Genomic DNA, 18,873 nt, shown 5'->3' with positions numbered 1-18,873 from the left:
TTTTTTTTAAACTTTAAAATATATTTTCTTAAATGTTTGTGAAATGTTTCTATTGTTTGACCCACTCAAACACAAACCTTTGGAACAAACTTTTTTTTTTTTAAGAGGCTTGTGCAATAACTAAGTACCAAATACCAAAGCAGTTGTCACGCCTTTGCTAAAAGATACTTCTTGGATAACATAAAAGTATCACAAGAAACACATGTGAAAAGAAATACACTGCAAAATTTAGGCTTTCAGCGAGATCCCTTTTTCTCTCAATAGGGGAATATGCAACCACACCAGTAAAAGATACAGAAACAGACAGGCAACACCGAGGGTCTGATGGAAAGTTACGAGGCCGATCAAAAAGAAGCAACGATCCTTCCCCTACAGTTGACAATGAGATTGAGGTAACAATATTAATTCCTTTTCTGATCATAAATCCAGCCAAGAGAAATTGCTACATTGATTTGCAAATAATCCATTGTTAGACCAGAGAATGGTATGAGCCAAAACATGGGCAAAATGTTTGAGATCTCGCCACCACGGCTGATGTAGTTTTAAAAGAAAAATGATTGTTGTCTCAGTATAATCGTCATAGGCAAAATTCTGTACTCTGGCTTTTAAGGCAGCGTTGGAGTCTGTTATTTTGCTCTCCTGACATAATATCCTACTGGGATTTCTATGCATATTGGGAAAGCAGATTGTCAGACCAGATATGGAATCGGAGAGCAGAGTTTGGGATTTTTTGTTTGTTTGTTTTATCAACCTTAAAGAGGCAGCTGTGATCAATGCTTAAAGTGATTTTGTTACCTTAAAAAATATGTAGCCACATAATATTTTTTCCTAATTAAATTCACTCCTGAAAATGCTTAACGTGTGAATGTATTTGTCTCTTTCCCTCCCCTTTGTCTTTCACCACAGCGGGTGTTTGTGTGGGATTTGGATGAGACGATAATTATTTTTCACTCTTTACTCACGGGAACCTTTGCATCCAGATATGGGAAGGTAAAATTTAATTCATATTTTTTTAACATTATTGTCTGTCACGCAAAATTGCATTGGGAATTGTGGGGGCAGTTAATAAGGCAGCTTTTCTAACAGATGCTGCCCGTTTTGTTCAGACAGATTTTGTTATAAATAAGTCCAGTGGTATTTCCCTCAAACATGTGAAAATTTAATTTAGTTTCCCTTTATATTGTATGTAGCCCTTCTTCTTCAAAAGCTTGCATTGTTCATTTGCTGCTAGATAGGACACTGAGCTGTTGTTCTTTCAAGGCCTTTCTCCTAGGAGAAATAACTTATCCAGCAGCCAGAAAATAGTAACTCTAGCCTGCACACAGTAATATTTTCTGCTTGTCTATTGTTTTCATAAGAATCTCAGACAAATGATTTCTTTTTTTTTAAGAGACTTTTTATATTGATTAACCCAAGTTCCTTCCAAGTGTAGCATTGCATCTTCCCACTAATGAGCTCAGATGGCCACTTAAGGCTAGATTTTTTTAAAGGTATTTAGGCACATAGTAGGATTCTCAAAAGTGCCTAGGGCCTACTACCCCCCAGTCAACATCTTCAGGGTACATAAATACCTTTGAAAATCTGGTGTTTAAGCTGATGAGGGCATTTATTTAGTAAACCCTATCTGTAATTAATAGAGGAAGCTTTGAAATATACTGAACTTAGCTGCTAAGGAATTCTGAAACAACAGGTACTTAATAATAATAGTACTTATGCCTCATTTATTTGTATGGCAGTTTTCCTATTATAAATTCTTGTTCAAATGACTGACTTACATAATGTCAAGCATTTTTAAATGAGGAGAGAAAAAAAGACAATATCATTACCTAATTAAAGGTGGATAACCTATCTGACAACTATTTCTGCGTATGACTTTTAACATTGCAGCTTCATTGAGAGACTGGCAAATAATCCTATTTCTCTTTAGAAACTAGGAATATGATTTGACATCATTTTATGGCTTTACCAGCTGTACTTGATTTATGATGGTTATAACAACCTGGATGTGTAATTAGTGAGATAGATTTATTGTCCGCTGTTAGATGTGCACACTTGTAAAGGATATAAAATGGTGTTTGTGGTGCAGAAATCCACTGCAGCATTTGGAATGCCACTAACACCTCTAGCAGCACCTTCTGAAAATCAAGCACACATTTCCGAACAGGGATTTATTCAGGCCTATGTTGTACCAGGTAATTGGAATAGTTTCTTTTCCCACTGAATGTAATGAATGAGACAATTTGCAGCAGACGTGTAAGTTCCCACCTGGCTGCATGCAAAAAATAGAAAAGGAACAGGCAAGAGAGAGAAAAATAAACTTGTGCAATCATACTGAGGATTGAGTTTTGGTGGTAAACGGCTGATGGAGAATTTCCCTAATGGAGGGCAACTCCATGCTGGTGCAAAGTCAGCTCCTGTGCTAGCCATCCTGGGCACAGGAAGTATGTCGGGGCAAGGTAATTCAATGGTGGTGGTTGAGTTCAGTTACGCTGTACAGATCCTCTACTAAGATGAGATGACTTGGAGCCTACCGCACTGGGGCCAACATAGATTGGTCTCTGGATCAGGGAGCTGTAACTGAGGCTATGTGAACATAGGCTGTGTATTCTGAAAGAGCACATGCGAAGGTTAGGGAGAACCGAGAAAGTGAACTTTAGACTAAGATTTTCAAAAGCACTTACCATGGACATAACTATTCCCATTGACTTCAGTGGTAAAACTCATGTTGATTTCAGTGGGAATCTTACCTTTCACTTCAATGGAAGCAGAGGTAGGCTAATCCTGAGCACTTTTGAAAACCTACTTGCATAAGGGATTGAGGGGAGAAAACAGGAAAACGAAAACACACTTGGCTGTCCAGTATGAAAAAGCTCTATGGAAAATAAAGTGAGAACCTTTCCATAGGGTAGTTCTTAAGCATTCTGTAGAATAGAGAATTATAGAATTTGAAGGGGTGGTTAAAAATATCGTTAGAAAGGCTCTCCTTTTTTATTAAGTTCTAAAAGATTTTTTGAATAACTTTTATAGAACCCCATTGAATTTCAACAGATCCTACTGGTTTCATCTCTATTGAATTCCATAGAACTTTTCTATAAGGAAAATGGCTCCAAACTAAAACGATGATTAGCCAAGGTTTTGATCTAAAGACCCATATTGAAATAGAGCCTGATCCAAAATCAATTTAAATCAAAAGGGAAATGGAACACACACCAAACTTCTGTCATGGGAACCATTAAATAATAAACCCAATCCAGAAGTGTTTAAGCAAGTTGAATTCACAAATATGAGAGAAGCAGCCAAGTCAGAGTTGAATAGAGCTCCAAAATTTCATACCTGAATAATACAGAAAGTATTAATCTCAGATATCCAGGCCTAAAATATATTCTCTTTATCCATAATTGATATTAAAGATACACATGCCTCTAATTAGACAGACACATTACTAATTAAATCTCCCTCTTCTACTGGGGCAGCTGGGATTAGAACCCTGGGTCTCTCACCTCCAAAAGCGCACACTTCTACCAGCAGTACCTCATTGACCATACTAGTAGGGTAGAGCTGACCAAAACCTCTTTTGCAAAATAAATAAATAAAAATTCACAGTATTTTTCAGGTTTCATCAAAACTTTGTTTTGGTTGAAATTTTCTGACCACGTCTAGTGCTGGAGCTCCTAGTTATTTTCTCCAGGTCACAACTATAAGGCGGGAACATCCCACTCAAAGCCAGGCCATTCCTTAGCTAATAAGCTCCTTGGAGCAGGGACTGTCCTCTGGAAGTGTTTGGAAAGCACTGAGCATGGAGCACCAATAAATAATAATCATAATTGCAGCACAAGTTGGACTGATCACTTGCCCATGGTTAAACAGCATGTTAATGGCTGAGCCTGGACTTCTGCTTCTACTTATCTCCCAGCCTCAGTCCTCTGCTCTGGGCAGCAGACTATACAGCCTCCTTATATTTAATCTTAATGGGTTTCGCATGCAGTCCATGCAACATATCCCCTCTGTTGGAAATCAAAAGTGGCCTGTGAGCTCCAAGTCTCCCTTTATTTTCTTTCCTGGTATTTTTTCACAAACAAATGTCAACAGGTGGGATAAAGTTTTTAAAAGAAGTGCTTCCTATGCCTTAGAGAGGGAGCTGGGGGAGGAGCAGCTGTAGAAAAGGTGAGACTTGAAGTACGATGGAAGCTTCCGTGCACCTATGAGTTGTGTCTGTATTGTGAGGGGTCAGCATGTCATCCTGGAAGTCAAAAGATAGCCTTATATGCTGAGGGTACAATTCCCAGCTGAGCCTGTCAGGACAGAGGTTGGTCCTCAGTTGCCATGCTTGTGATTAAGGGGATGTGCCATTGCTGTTCCCATTGTGAAGTGGAATAGCTATCAAAATAACAAAATATCTTCCATGGGCAGGTAAAGTGAGTTTTTGATCTAACTGAATGTGGTAGAGAAGCTGGCAAGCGGGAGAAAATTTCTCCACCCCCTTGCCTCTCAGCAGGAGGCCCCTGGATGCAGAGCAAAACAAGGTTCCACCGCTATATCCAATTAACCCTGAATATTGTATTCAGTAGAGTTTAGAAACCTGTTCCACAGGCTTCTGCTTACAGTATGGGTGTAGAGTATTTGTTGTGAGACTAGAATGCTCAATAGACATAGCAGTTCATTTTTATGGCTTAATATACACCCTTAATATAATCCCTTCAGGCACATATTAAAGAGAGCTTCCATGCCTTCGAAAGGATGATTGCACTCTTTATTAGGTCTGTAAAGAACTGAACACCGAAGTACTGGCCTCTGAGGAAAACACAAGGGGAAATAAGTGAGTTAAAACCAATTGCAATGTTACTAGAGCTTTAGCTGAATTCAGTGCAGAGGTCTCAGGCAGGAGGATGGTACATTACCGGGTTTGGCCTCTCGTTCCAAGTTTTGGTTTGAAATAACCAGACGCAGGGCAGAAAAGTGCCTCTTTACGTGCTGTTAATTTAATACTTGGTAAAGGAAATAGCAAATACTCTTGTCAGGAGAATTCATTGACCTATTCTCCTCTTCCTATGCCCAAATTTTGGGAAATTTCTAAACCCGTTCTTCATAGCTTCTATAACCTTAATTGTCAACAGATTTTTTAATTTGCACGTTCCAGTTGTTAGGGGTCTTTTCTGCATTCCTTCCCAGTAGCAGTGAAACACAATTATTTGATAGTTCACTCTAACACTTTTTTAATGAATGGTAAAGAGAAAAAGAGAGACACTAAATAAGTTTTTTTTCCCCAGCTGCTGGTATGTTAAGTAGGGGATAATAATACTTCCTTACTCCCGCACTTTTTCTGTTTTGTATATTTAGACTAAGTTCTTCTGGGCAGGTGATGTCTCCTACTCTGCTAGTATAGTGCCTAGCACAATGGTGCCCTAATCTTAAGTGGGGTCTCTGAGTGCTACTGTAATAAAAAAAGTGACTAGAGAACTACATCTAGTATTATAATTACTCCTTCCATATAACAAGTCTTGGGGGGAAATGGAATGGATTTAGTTTTAGCACTGAATTACAAAACTGAAAATGTCAGAAAACAGCTGACATTGCTATCAGAACATGGAATTTTGGTGGATCTTCATCAACCCTTTAATATTGTCGACAAGGGGGTTTGATCTGTAAATTTGAACGTAAGATACACATCACCTTCTGGAATTAGTCAGCATCTCAGATTGACTGGATTTTAACAGACACCACTGCAGATGCATAACAGAGCACATTGTGTCTAATTTTTAAACAAAAAAACTTAGAAACAGTTATGCTCTTACACTCATTTTCTGGATGTAGTTTCTTTAGAATGGGAGAATTTAAAATTAGCTATCTTTCTTATACTATATCATCACAGGTCTTATCTGTCTGGGGGATTTATCTGAATTTCAGCCATCAGTGGCCAGCAACCAGCAGTACAAAGCATATGGTAGGCAAGGAAAGCACAGTGGAATTTACCCCAGTTTTAAGCGGGTGTAATCTGTACCACTGCACATACTAAAGCTGGTTGGAAATATTCTAATTGAATGTTTTTCCATTGGAAAATGTCAATCTGTCAAAAACTTGTGTTTTGCGGAAATGAATCTATTTCAGCTAATCTTATGAGATAACACAGGCAAGGTTGGCTGTCTTGCTCTGTGTTTTCGGTTCAAACAATGATCCCTGTATTTCACAGTGAAATTCATCTAGAATCACTAGGTTCAAGTTGAAGTGAGGTTAAACCTACTGAGTTTTATACAGCTTCCACCCAAAACTATACATTGGCTCAAGTTTGCCCAAAACAGCATAGATTCACCGCACATCGATAAACATGGCCAGATTTCCAGTTAAAATAAAACCCTGAAACTAAGTGGTTTGCAGCTTAACTATGCATGTTTGGTATAGCTTCACTTAGGAACACTGCACAAACGGAGAATTCCAGTATGCTGAAAGGAAAAGTGTCTTCCTGGTGAGCATTATTCGACTGTGGAATAAACTTTCTGAGGAAAGTGATGAAAGCTCTGTCACTGGGACACTTTAAAACTAGCCTGGGAAAAGCACTAGGGAAATATACTGTGGGGAATAATCCTCTGTATCCACAGAGTCTCTGCTCCGTGTAACCTCATTAGTGACAGGTTCAAGTCTGAGGGAGAACCTGAACCAGAGTTTCAACACCCCTTACAGTATATTTCTGGGTTTTCCTAGTCTCTTGTGTGCTTGATTGACTTTTGAGATTTATACTCCAACACCAGCTTTAAGGAATTTTCAGTGGGACCTTGGGGAATTAGGTGCCCAATTCCATTGACTTTCCATGAGAATTAGATGCCTAGCTCTCTCATGACTAAGTCTGGCCAGAAAACACAAATTCTGTTTCACAGAGAATTTCCAGGTTTCGGCATTTGGTTTCATATTGGGACAAGCTTGAGATCTTTTAAAATTTTTCACAGAAAAACAAGGGAGAGAGACCTCCCGCAGAGTAGCAAGTAATCCATTCATTTGGGATGTGGGAGACCCGTGTTTAGATTCCTGCTCTGCCTGATTTGGAGCAAGAGTTTAACGTGGGTGTCCTCCCACATCCCATGTGAGTACCCTAGCCACTGGGCTATTGGCTGTCCTGGGGTGGGTGGGTGTCTCTTGTTTTGTCCAGAAATTCCATTCTGGACCTAAGAAACCTTCCTGACAAAAGGGAATTGGCATTTTCAGACAAAAAATATTTCATTAAAGAACTTCCGACCAGTTGCACACAAGGCTCTTTCAAAATCCCAGCCCTGATTTTCTTTCTGCCTTCACTTTTATGCCTAAAACAGCTTGTGCTGTGCATTGCCATGTGCTCAGACAGGCCCCCAAAGCTACTATCCAATTGAAACACCATAGGGATTTAATCAAATCTGATGGTGATTCATGGTTCTAATGGCTGGATCTGTCCTTTACTACTTTACAAACTGAGAAGGAATAAAAAGCCATTTTATTACTTAGCAGTTAAAAACTATTTGTAGAAGTTGCTAAGGTTCAAATCAAAAGCACTCTCCCTTGAGGACTATTAGTTAATTCAAAGTGCCAAGGGCTCCCCCCACATTCGTCTTCTTTTGCTTGAGATGTGGCCCTATATCACTGCTGCTGTTCAAACATCTAAGAGTTTTCCGTTCCTTTGACAAACATGAGCCAAAGTGCTTAAGGACATCTGTTTATTTTATTTCTTTAATGAGAAAACCTTCCAATTTCTCCCTGGCTCAGCTGTGTTTATTTTCATTTTGTTAGTCACATGTGCTGGGTACCTCGCGACATTAACAACCTGCAGAGACCTAGGCTAGAGCCTGCTAGCAGGCATCCTGGTCAAAAAAGGCAGAATAAGCCCTTCCTAAGGAAAACAGAGTCCCTGGAACTCTATAAAATAGATTTTCAAAACAAATACAGCCTAATTCACTCAGTAGATCCTGGATTAAGTCAAGATGAATACAATTTGGGAAGGATTTTCTGAGGAAGTTGAAGAGTTTTTTTTACCCACTGGAGGCTACACTTTGTATTTAATGCCCTTTTAAAGTTAAATAAGAAAAGCATTCAGTCATTTCAGGTAATAAGGAGTCTGTTATTTTAGACATGTCATTGTATCAATTATTAGTTCATTATTGGGGGGAGGGCAGACTATATAAGGATAAATAATCGCAGTGATTCAATTATTTTCTAATGTGTATTTCGGGAGCAAACTTCTACATTAATAATTTCTGCTGATGGGAAGCAGGAATACAAAAGAGGGAAGACCCATGACAGTTCGAAAAATGGGCACAGGAGACATTCTGAAGAGCTTTTATAGATTTAATCTCTTGTCGAAGAGTTTACGTAAACCAGGGATTTTCCAAGCAGAGTGCACGTGTGGCATCCAGGAGTATTAAAGGATTATTTCTATCATAAAATACATTTCACAAATGGTGCTTGATTGTCAAACCAGTGCTAGCTAAGGAGGCCTGCTCCCAGGGCTGTCCTTAGGCATACGCAGCTGCGTAGGGCACCATGAAATTTGGGGCACCTTGATAAAGGTTCCCCCCCATCCGGTGGCGGGAAGTGGAGCCCCGTGCCCTGGGAGCTGGTGGAGTAGAGCTGGCTGGAGCCACGGCACTCTGCTTCCCGCCACCGGTGAGGGGGCGGGGGAACCTTTCCCTACCCCTCCCCCACCCCCGAGCGAAACGGCTGGGGCCGGAGCAAGGGAAGCGGAGCGGGCTGGGGCTGCATCGCTCCGCTTCCTGCCGCCGGGGAGTGCGGCAGGCGTCCTTTCCTCAACCTCCCCGCACTCACTGACGGTGGGAAGCGGACCAACGCGGCTGGGAGCTGGCGGAGTAGAGGTGGCTGGGGCCAGGCTGCTCCACTTCCCACCACTGCCGGTGACTGCCGGGCGGATCCCTTCCCCCAATCGACATGGCTGGGGCCGGCCCCACACTAATCCCTTGGGTGACTCTGGGCCTGTGGGGCCCCCAAAAGTCCCCCCCCACAGCTCCTGCCTCCGAGACCCTGGGAGGAGGCCGGGGGGGGGGGGGGGGCTGCGTAGGGCACCCAAATGGCTAGGGATGGCCCTGCCTGCTCCTGAGCATCTCTAAATCATGACATTTTGTTTTCTTCTGATATTTTAGGGGCAGGTACTAAAAACCTTAACTTCCTCAGGTAAAATGCAGGCACAAACAGGTAATTCTATATGTAATACACCTGTTGTAAATGTTTGGTGTCCATTATTACCTGTCTCCATCCAGGTGCACACTGTTTTACATGTGACCTTTAGGGGCTTGCTTGAGAAAATGTGGCCCTTTTCTTTGTGCGGGGATTTGGATGAGAATTATTTTACATTCCTGATGAGGGAGAAGGGAGGGTGATGAGAAATAAATTGTAGACTGACAAAACCTGTGGGCATAAGCCGTTCATATGCCTTAATAACAGGAATTATTTCCTATCGCGCTTAAGAGCCATTTGCCTCTGCAGTTCTGAGGATAGATTCTTTTCTGATCAATGGACTCCTGGGGTTTTGCTCAGAGATCCTTTGAATTACCATGAAATTCTTGTCGCCGTGTCATAAGCTGCACATTTAAAGCAGGGACATATTTGGGGCTATTGTTGACAGGCCCAGTAGTCCATCCGCTTTTGCTCTATCTGCTCAATGAATGAACTTTATCCATCTTCTGATAAAAAGTAGAACAGTTTCAAGGCATTGTCCCCAGCTATATCTGGACAGGTACCCGCTTATAAAGATAGGATTCTCTTATGTAAGACTCCAGCCAGTGGGACCAGAAGCAGTCAAAGAAGGGACTGCTGCACTGGGGAGCAGGGGGCAAAATGGAGTCCAGCTGGGGCCCATCCTCCCCCAAGCATGTCCTGGATCCAGATCTGGGTTGGGGAGACCTTCCAATCTGTGGGTACAAGGAACCAGAGGGTGTCTTCCCATGCCGCTCCCACAATGTGGCCTGTGGGGAAAACTGCAGGAGAGGAGCCAGACAGAAGGACCAGAAGCAGCACAAGCAGGGACCTCTGGACATTCAGAGAACTTTCCGTCATTTTGGCTGGAGTTTTTCTGCCCTGTGCTGAGTGACCGTTTGCTCCCATCTTCGCCCTCTCCCTCCTCCACTGTCTCTTTGCCTCATCTTCGCTCCACACCTGCCCTTGTGTTCTGTCCCCTTCCCTACCCCGTGTCCGTCTTGTCTATTTAGATTGAAAGCTCTACGGGGCAGGGACCATCTACTACACAGTGTCTGTACAGCACCTAGCACAATGGGACCCTATTCTTGGTTGGCCCTCAGGCGCTACTGTAATAAATTCGATTAATACCTAACATGTAGTGCTGCACTGGACTTCAACATACTGCTGCTGTGTGAAAAGTGACACAGGATGGATAGCACGATACTGCCATTTTCAATCTGACCTCCACGTGTCCGAATTAAATCTGCTGCTTGGATAACAAAAGAGCAAAAAAGAGTTTTTCATCTAAAGAAACTGCCTTTTGGTTTCACCACTGCCATGCGTGCACATACACACACACACAAGGGAAAAAGAGGTTTCACTTTGGCTATGTCTACACTACGAAGTTAGGTCGAATTTACAGAAAGCGTTTTTATACAGATGATTTTGTGTGTCCCCACACAAATGGTCTTAGTGCATTTATCCGGCATTTAGTCTGTGGAGTGCATCCACAGTACCGAGGCAACCGTTGACTTCCGGAGCGTTGCACTGTCGGTAGCTATCCCACTGTTCCCGCAGTCTCCCCCGCCCATTTGAATTCTGGGTAGAAATCCCAATGCCTGATGGGGCAAAAACATTGTCGCGGGTGGTTCTGGGTACATATCGTCAGGCCCCCCTTTCCCTTCCTCCCTCCCTCCATGAAAGCAACAGCAGAAAATTGTTTCGCGCCTTTTTTCCTGGGTTACCCGAGCAGACACCATACCATGGCAAGTATGGAGCCTGCTCAGCTCTCCGTCACTGTATGTCTCCTGGGTGTTGGCAGACACGGTACTGCATTGCTACACAGCAGCCGTTCATTGCCTTTTGCGGCAGACAGTGCAGTATGACTGGTAGCCATCGTTGACGTACTCCAGGGTGTTCTTTTAAACGACCTCGGTGAGGTCGGGCGCCTGGGCAAACATGGGAATGACTCAGCCAGGTCATTACCCTTTTAAGTTTTGTCTCATGGCGATTCAGTCCTGCCGGCAGTCCTACTGCACTGTGTTTTAATGAGCAGCCAGGAGACGATGATGGCCAGCAGTCATACTGCACCGTCTTCTGCCAGCAAGATGTATAAAGATAGATGAAGTGGATCAAAACAAGAAATAGACCAGATTTGTTTTGTATTCATTTTTTCCTCCCTCCCTCTGTGAAATCAATGGCCTGCTAAACCCGAGGTTTTGAGTTGTATCCTTGAGGGTGCCATTCTGTTTCTCCTTGATGCAAAGCCACCCCCTTTGCTGATTTTAATTTCCTGTAAGCCAGCCCTATAAACCATGTTGTCAGTCGCCCCTCCCTCCGTCAGAGCAACGGCAGACAATCGTTTCACGCCTTTTTTCATCGCAGACACCATAGCACTGGGAACATGGAGCCCTCTCAGATCACCGTGGCAATTATGAGCACTATAAACACCGCGTGCGTTATCCAGCAGGATATGCAGGACTATAACCTGCAAGAAAAGCAAAACCAGGCGAGGAGGAGGCGACTGCAGCGTGGTGACGAGAGTGATGAGGACATGGACATAGACTTCTCACAAAGTACGGGCCTTTGCAATGTGCACATCATGGTGTCAATTGGGCAGGTTTATGGCATGGAACGCCAGTTCTGGGCCTGGGAAACAAGCACAGAGTGGTGGGACCGCATAGTGTTGTGGGTCTGGGACGATTTCCAGTGGCTGCAAAACTTTCACAAGCATAAGGGCACTTTCATGGAACTTTGTGACTTGCTTTCCCCTGCCCTGAAGCACAAGAATACCAAGATGAGAGCAGCCCTCACAGTTCAGAAGCAAGCTGTGATAGCCCTGTGGAAGCTTGCAATGCCAGACAGCTACCGGTCAGTCGGGAATCAGTTTGGAGTGGGCAAATCTACTGTGGGGGCTGCTGTGATGCAAGTAGCCAACGCTATCAGTGAGCTGCTGATATCAAGGGTACTGACTCTGGGAAATGTGCAGGTCATAGTGGATGGCTTTGCTGCAATGGGATTCCCTAACTGTGGTGGGGCAATAGACGGAACCCATATCCCTATCTTGGCACCGGAGCACCAAGGCAGCGAGTGCATAAACCGCAAGGGGTACTTTTCAATGGTGCTGCAAGCACTGGTGGATCACAAGGGATGTTTCACCAACATCAGTGTGGGATGGCTGGGAAAGGTACATGAAGCTCGCATCTTCAGGAACTCTGGTCTGTTTCAAAAGCTGCAGCAAGGGACTTACTTTCCAGACCAGAAAATTACTGTTGGGGATGTTGAAATGCCTATAGTTATCCTTGGGGACCCAGCCTACCCCTTAATGCCATGGCTTATGAAGCCATACACAGGCACCTTGGGGAGTAGTCAGGAGCTGTTCAACTATAGGCTGAGCAAGTGCAGACTGGTGGTAGAATGTGCATATGGATGTTTAAAAGTGCGCTGGCGCAGTTTACTGACTCCGTTAGACCTCAGCGAAACCAATATTCCCATTGTTATTACTGCTTGCTGTGTGCTCCACAATATCTGTGAGAGTAAGGGGGAGACATTTATGGCGGGGTGGGAGTTTGAGGCAAATCGCCTGGCCTCTGATTACGCGCAGCCAGACACCAGGGTGGTTAGAAGAGTACAGGAGGGTGTGGTGCGTATCAGAGAAGCTTTGAAAACCAGTTTCATGACTGGCCAGGCTACGGTGTGAAAGTTCTGTTTGTTTCTCCTTGGTGGAACACCGCCCCCCCGCCCCGGTTTCACTCTACTTTCCTGTAAGCTAAGCACCCTCCCCTCCCCCTTTTGATCACTGCTTGCAGAGGCAGTAAAGTCATTGTTTCTTCATATTCATGCATTCTTTATTTATTCATCACACAAATGGGGGATAACTGCCAGGGTAGCCCGGGAGGGGTGGTGGAGGAGGGAAGGGCAAGGCCACACAGCACTTTAAAACTTATTGAATGCCAGCCTTCTGTTGCTTGAGCAATCCTCTGGGGTGGAGAGGCTGGGTGGCCGGAGGCCCCCATACCGCATTCTTGGGTGTGTGGGTGAGGAGGCTATGGAACTTGGGGAGAAGGGCGGTCTGGTTACACAGGGGCTGTAGCGGCGGTCTGTTCTCCTGCTGTCTTTCCTGCAGCTCAACCATACACTGGAGCATATGAGTTTGATCCTCCAGCAGCCTGAGCATTGACTCCTGCCTTCTTTCAGCAAGCTGATGCCACCTACCATCTTCAGCCCACCACCTCTCCTCGCAGTCGTATTGTGTTTTCCTGTACTCTGAGATTATCTGCCTCCACGTATTTTGCTGTGCTCTGTCAGTGTGGGAGGACAGCATGAGGTCAGAGAACATTTCATCATGAGTGCTTTTTTTTCTCCTTCTAATCTTCCCTAGTCTCTGGGAAGGAGAAACATATCCAGCTGGTGGAGGAAAAAAAAAGGGAGAGTGGTAGTTAAAAAGACACATTTTATAGAACAATGGGTACACTCTTTCACAGTAAACCTTGCTGTTAACATGACATAGCACATGTGCTTTCATTACAAGGTCGCATTTTGCCTTTTATTGAGGGTATGCCGGTTTGGTGTGAGAGATCACTCACGCAGGGCCGGGCAGCAGAATTCGGCTTGCAGGCAGCCATGATAAGCCACAGTCATTTGGCTTCGTTAACCTTTATGACATGTGGGAATGGCTTCAAACGTCAGCGCCCTCATTTCCCATACAAAGTAGCTGTTGGATTGCCCATTAAAAAATGGGTTGGCAATTTAAAAGGAGGGGCTGCGGTTTCCGGGTTCACGTGCAGCAGAAACCCAACTAACCCCCCCCACACCCCCACCCCCACCCCCAATTCTCTGGGATGATGGCTTCACCCCTCCCCCCACTGCCTGGCTAACAGCGGGGAAGATTTCTGTGTAGCCACAGGCAAACAGCCCAGCAGAAACGGGCACCTCTGGATGTCCGCTTACTAAAACCACCCTGTTTCAACCAGGTGACCATGAATGATATCACTCTCCTGAGGGTAACACAGAGAGATAAAGAACGGATGTTGTTTGAATGCCAGCAAACACTGGGACCATACGCTGCAATGCTTTGTTCCTCAATGATTCCCGACTACATGCTACTGGCCTGGCATGGTAAAGTGTCCTACCAAAGAGAACGGAATAAGGCTGTCCTCCCCAGAAACCTTTTTCAAAGGCTTTGGGAGTACATCCAGGAGACCTTTATGGAGATGTCCCTGGAGGATTTCCGCTCCATCCCCAGACACGTTAACAGACTTTTCCAGTAGCTGTACTGGCCGCGAATGCCAGGGCAAATTAATCATTAAACACACTTTCTTTTAAATGATGTATAATATTTACAAAGGTACACTCACCAGAGGTCCCTTCTCTGCTTTCAGGGTCTGGGAGCCCCCCTTGGGTGGGTTCGGGGGGTACTGGCTCCAGATCTAGGGTGAGAAACAGATCCTGGCTGTTGGGGAAACCGGTTTCTCCACTTCCTTGCTGTGAGCTATCTATAACCACCTCCTCCTCATCATCTTCCTCACCACCAAAACCCGCTTCTGTGTTGCCTGCCAGTCCTTGGATGGAATCAAAGCACAGGGTTGGGGTAGTGGTGGCTGCACCCCCTAGAATGGCATGCAGCTCATCATAGAAGCGGCATGCCTGGGGCTCTGAACCGGAGCGGCCGTTTGCCTCTCTGGTTTTTTGGTAGGCTTGCCTGAGCTCCTTAATTTTCACACAGCACTGCTGCTGGTCCCTGTTATAGCCTATGTCCTTCATGCCATTGGAGATTTTTTCAAATATTTTGGCATTTTGTCTTTTCGAATGAGTTCTGCCAGCACGGATTCATCTCCCCATACAGCGATCAGATCCTGTACCTCCCGTTCGGTCCATGCTGGAGCTCTTTGGCAATTCTGGGACTGCATGGTCTCCTGTGATGATGAGCTCTGCATGGTGACCTGTGCAGGTGAGCTCGCCTCGCTGGCCAAACAGGAAATGAAATTAAAAAGTTTGTGGACCTTTTCCTGTCTACCTGGCCAGTGCATCTGAGTTGAGAGCGCTGTCCAGAGCAGTCACAACTGAGCACTCTGGGATAGCTCCCGGAGGCCAATACTGTCGAATTGCATCCACAGTACCCCAAATTCAACCTGGCAAGGCTGATTTCAGCGCTAATCCCCTTTAAGTTGAAAAAAAGGACTTCGTCGTGTGGACGGGTGCAGGGTTAAATCGAGATAACGCTGCTAAATTCGACCTAAACTCCTAATGTAGACCAGGCCTCAGTTTTGCCAAGATGAGAAGGAGGGATTTCTCTTGGCAGCTTCAGCGATTTTGCCCGCTGAGAAGATGCTCTCACCCATCTCTGGTCATACCTCCAATAAACATGTGACACACAAGTCTGCTGGTAAGAGATTGAACTTTATTTCCTGGCCCAAGTCACTTGATCCTAAATACACTCTGTCTTCTGGTAGGAGATCTCACGTCCATGGCTCTGCATCTGGCATTTGGAAATTATTTTGAAACAAATTTAAATGGTGCAGGACAGAGACATAGGGATACAACATGGCGATAGTACCCTGAAAAAAGCCTTTGGCAGATTCTAAAAGCAATTAATATTTTATAATGCATCCTACATTATTCCTCAATGTGTGGCCAGCAAGGGTTACTATGCTCTCCACAAACTGCAGTCTGAAGGCGACAAAGAAAGGCATGCTGGTATTGAAGACTTAGCAAATGGGAATTTCAGAGCATCCAGCTGCCTGATAAAAGAGAGCATGCACTTTGGTTTTGCCCTACAGTTTATAGGAGGCAGATGTAATCACCTCTTGAATACGAGGCTCCAGGTTTATTTTTGGATCTATAATTGCCCCTTTAGATGTCTTACTCTGGCAGCAAAGTATAACTGCACAGTGTATTTTCTTGTTTTATCTCCAATGGGAAATATTTGTCAAACACAACTCCAGGAGCATCAGTAATTTGAGTCTTTTCAGAATTTGCTTTTGAACAATGTGAAAATATCCATATTATCACCTTTGAGGTATACTGAGGATGGCACAGAAGATTGAGGAGGCTGCTAGCCAAGCAAGAGAAATCAGGATTCCAACAGGTTTGCCCTCCAGTGGCCAGAGCCTAGAGGCAGGATTCCACATTACTGCTGACCAATATTGAAGACTCTCCTTTAGGTCAAAAAGGTATGCAGGACTTTTTTTAATCGGAGGGTCCAGTTTTTAAGCCCTACAAGGAATGGATCCTTCACGATGTTTGTTGTCAAGATCACAGTGAAAACAAATAATGCAATATGAGAGAATCGGAGCAGTAATGTGTATAACCAAAACAGCATTGGGGCCAGATGCAAGTCTTAGGAAAGCACCAGCTTTATTTACATTCTGATGAGCCGTCTCCAGCCAGCAAAACTCCATATGAAAGAACACAGCAGAATTGTGCCAGACAAGCTGATCAGTTCCTCTGAAGGCTCACCTGAATTGCATCATATGCTGAATAAGCTGTGAATGGGGGATCCAACAGTAAGAGACCTGTAAATGGACTGCAACCAGAAATCAGTGATTTTCTAATGTTCAATAGGACATTCTCTGTATTATAGTTAGTGATGACAGACTAAGGAGGATACTTTCAGGAGAGGCAGTATGGTCTATTGGATAAGTCACTGAACTGAGAGGCAAGAGATCTGAATTCAGTTCCCTGATCTGCCATAGATGTCCTTTGTGACCTTGGGCAAGTCACTAGGTCTCTAAGTCTCTCTGTGCCTGAGTTCTCCATTTGTAAAATGGGGATAATAATGCTACTTTTTCCTCCTACCCTTACAGTCTTGTCTGTTTAGACTGCAAGCTCCTTGGGGTGGTTAGTGACTTTCACTGTGGCCTTGTCTACACTAGGATTTAAAGGTTTGATGTTACAATGTTAGCTAACGTGTTTGAAAAATTGCAGTGTAGACAAGGCAGTGCATACTGTAATGTATGCTAAGATGGTCAAGTTAAAGTCTAGGCTGCCCTATCCCCAGCTAACCCCATCAGCTTAGCACATGTTAAAGGCTGCTTCAAGATACAGACATAAAGATTGGCTTGTACTATGGACAACTCTGTTAAAATGGATTTGAAAATTTTTTACTATTTTTAGTACTGTACTAACTTTCCATTAGCCATTCACCGTAGAAAAAGATTTTAGGAGACAAATCAATTGTATGAAACAGATCAAAAAGAACATCTCATCTTATTTAATTCAGTGCTGCCTTGGGATTTACTGCTGGTATTTAGGTACCTGTCAGGTGCCCTGGATGATGTTAGCAGGGTTTGTTTTGTTACTTCCCAAATCACGTTAGCAGGATATACAAAAAGGCAGCTGTGAATAAAAGAAATCAGGGAAGGTTTTTTTCTGTCTGGCATTTACTTTTGCCTGGCAAAGTTTACAGTGGTAGTGGTTATTAGGGCTGTTCATTCAGGTTGCACAGGATGGCTAATAAACCTGAATTTTGCAGAGTTCAGGTAAAGCAAATATCTATACATGTGTATGTGTTTCACGGGCCCTTTTAGCTTCTGGGAGATGGTCATGGGGTTGGCATAATGAGAGATCATAAAGACGGTCGTACTGGGTCAGACCAAAGGTCCATCTGGCCCAGTATCCTGTCTTCTGACAGTGGCCAATGCCAGGTGCCCCAGAGGGAATGAACAGAACAGGTAATCATCAAGTGATCCATACCCTGTTGCCCATTCCCAGCTTCTGGCAAACAGAGGCTAGGGACACCATCCCTGCCCATCCTGGCTAATAGCCACTGATGGACCTATCCTCCATGAACTTTAGTCCTATTTTAACCTGTTATAGTCTTGGCCTTCACAGCATCCTCTGACAAGGAGTTCCACAGGTTGACTGTGCATTGTGTAAAAAAATACTTCCTTTTGTTTGTTTTAAACCTGCTGCCTATTAATTTCATTTGGTGACCCCTAGTTCTTGTGTTATGAGAAGAAGTAAATAACAGTTCCTCATTTACTTTCTCCACACCAGTCATGATTTTGTAGACCTCTATCACATCCCCACCTTAGTCGTCTCTTTTCCAAGCTGAAAAGTTCCAGTTTTACTAATCTCTCCTCATATGGCAGCCGTTCCATACCCCTAATCATTTCTGTTGCCCTTTTCTGAACCTTTTCCAATTCCAATATATCTTTTTTGAGATGGGGCAACCACATCTGCATGCAGTATTCAAGATGTGGGTGTACCAGGGATTTATATAGAGGCAATATGATATTTTCTGTCTTATTATCTATCCCTTTCTTAAGGATTTCCAACATTCTGTTAGTTTTTTTGACTGCCGCTGCACATTCATAGAATATCAGGATTGGAAGGGACCTCAGGAGGTCATCTAGTCCAAACCCCTGCTCAAAACAGGACCAATCTCCAGTTTTTGTCCCAGATCCCTAAATGGCCCCCTCAAGGATTGAACTCACAACCCTGGGTTTAGCAGGCCAATGCTGAAACCACTGAGCTATCCCTCCCCTCCAAACATCGAGTGGATGTTTTCAGAGAACTATCCACAATGGCTCCCAGATCTCTTTCTTGAGTGGTAACGGCTCATTTAGACTCCATCATTTTATATGTATAGTTGGGATTATGTTTTCCAGTGTGCATTACTTTGCATATATCAACATTGAATTTATCTGCCATTTTGTTGCCCAGACACCCAGTTTTGTGAGATCCTTTTGTAGCTCTCCGCAGTCTGCTTGGCACTTAACTATC

The 18,873-nt window shown here is 44.0% G+C and overlaps 1 protein-coding gene across 8 annotated transcripts in view; it reads left to right on the top strand.

Annotated features, from left to right (window-relative positions):
* The window catches only part of EYA2 (EYA transcriptional coactivator and phosphatase 2), a 156,949-nt gene that overhangs the window by 96,857 nt on the left and 41,219 nt on the right, over positions 1–18,873 (top strand). For all 8 annotated transcript variants that reach the window (XM_043526704.1, XM_037916000.2, XM_037916001.2 and 5 more), the window contains 2 exons: positions 265–392; positions 907–990. In XM_043526704.1, the coding sequence (XP_043382639.1) occupies positions 265–392; positions 907–990 (212 nt within the window). The remainder of the gene's footprint in view (positions 1–264; positions 393–906; positions 991–18,873) is intronic.

Source organism: Chelonia mydas, chromosome 13 (genome assembly GCF_015237465.2).
Source record: "Chelonia mydas isolate rCheMyd1 chromosome 13, rCheMyd1.pri.v2, whole genome shotgun sequence".
Classification (NCBI taxonomy): Eukaryota; Metazoa; Chordata; order Testudines; family Cheloniidae; genus Chelonia; species Chelonia mydas.
This window is presented reverse-complemented; position numbering and strand designations above follow the sequence as displayed.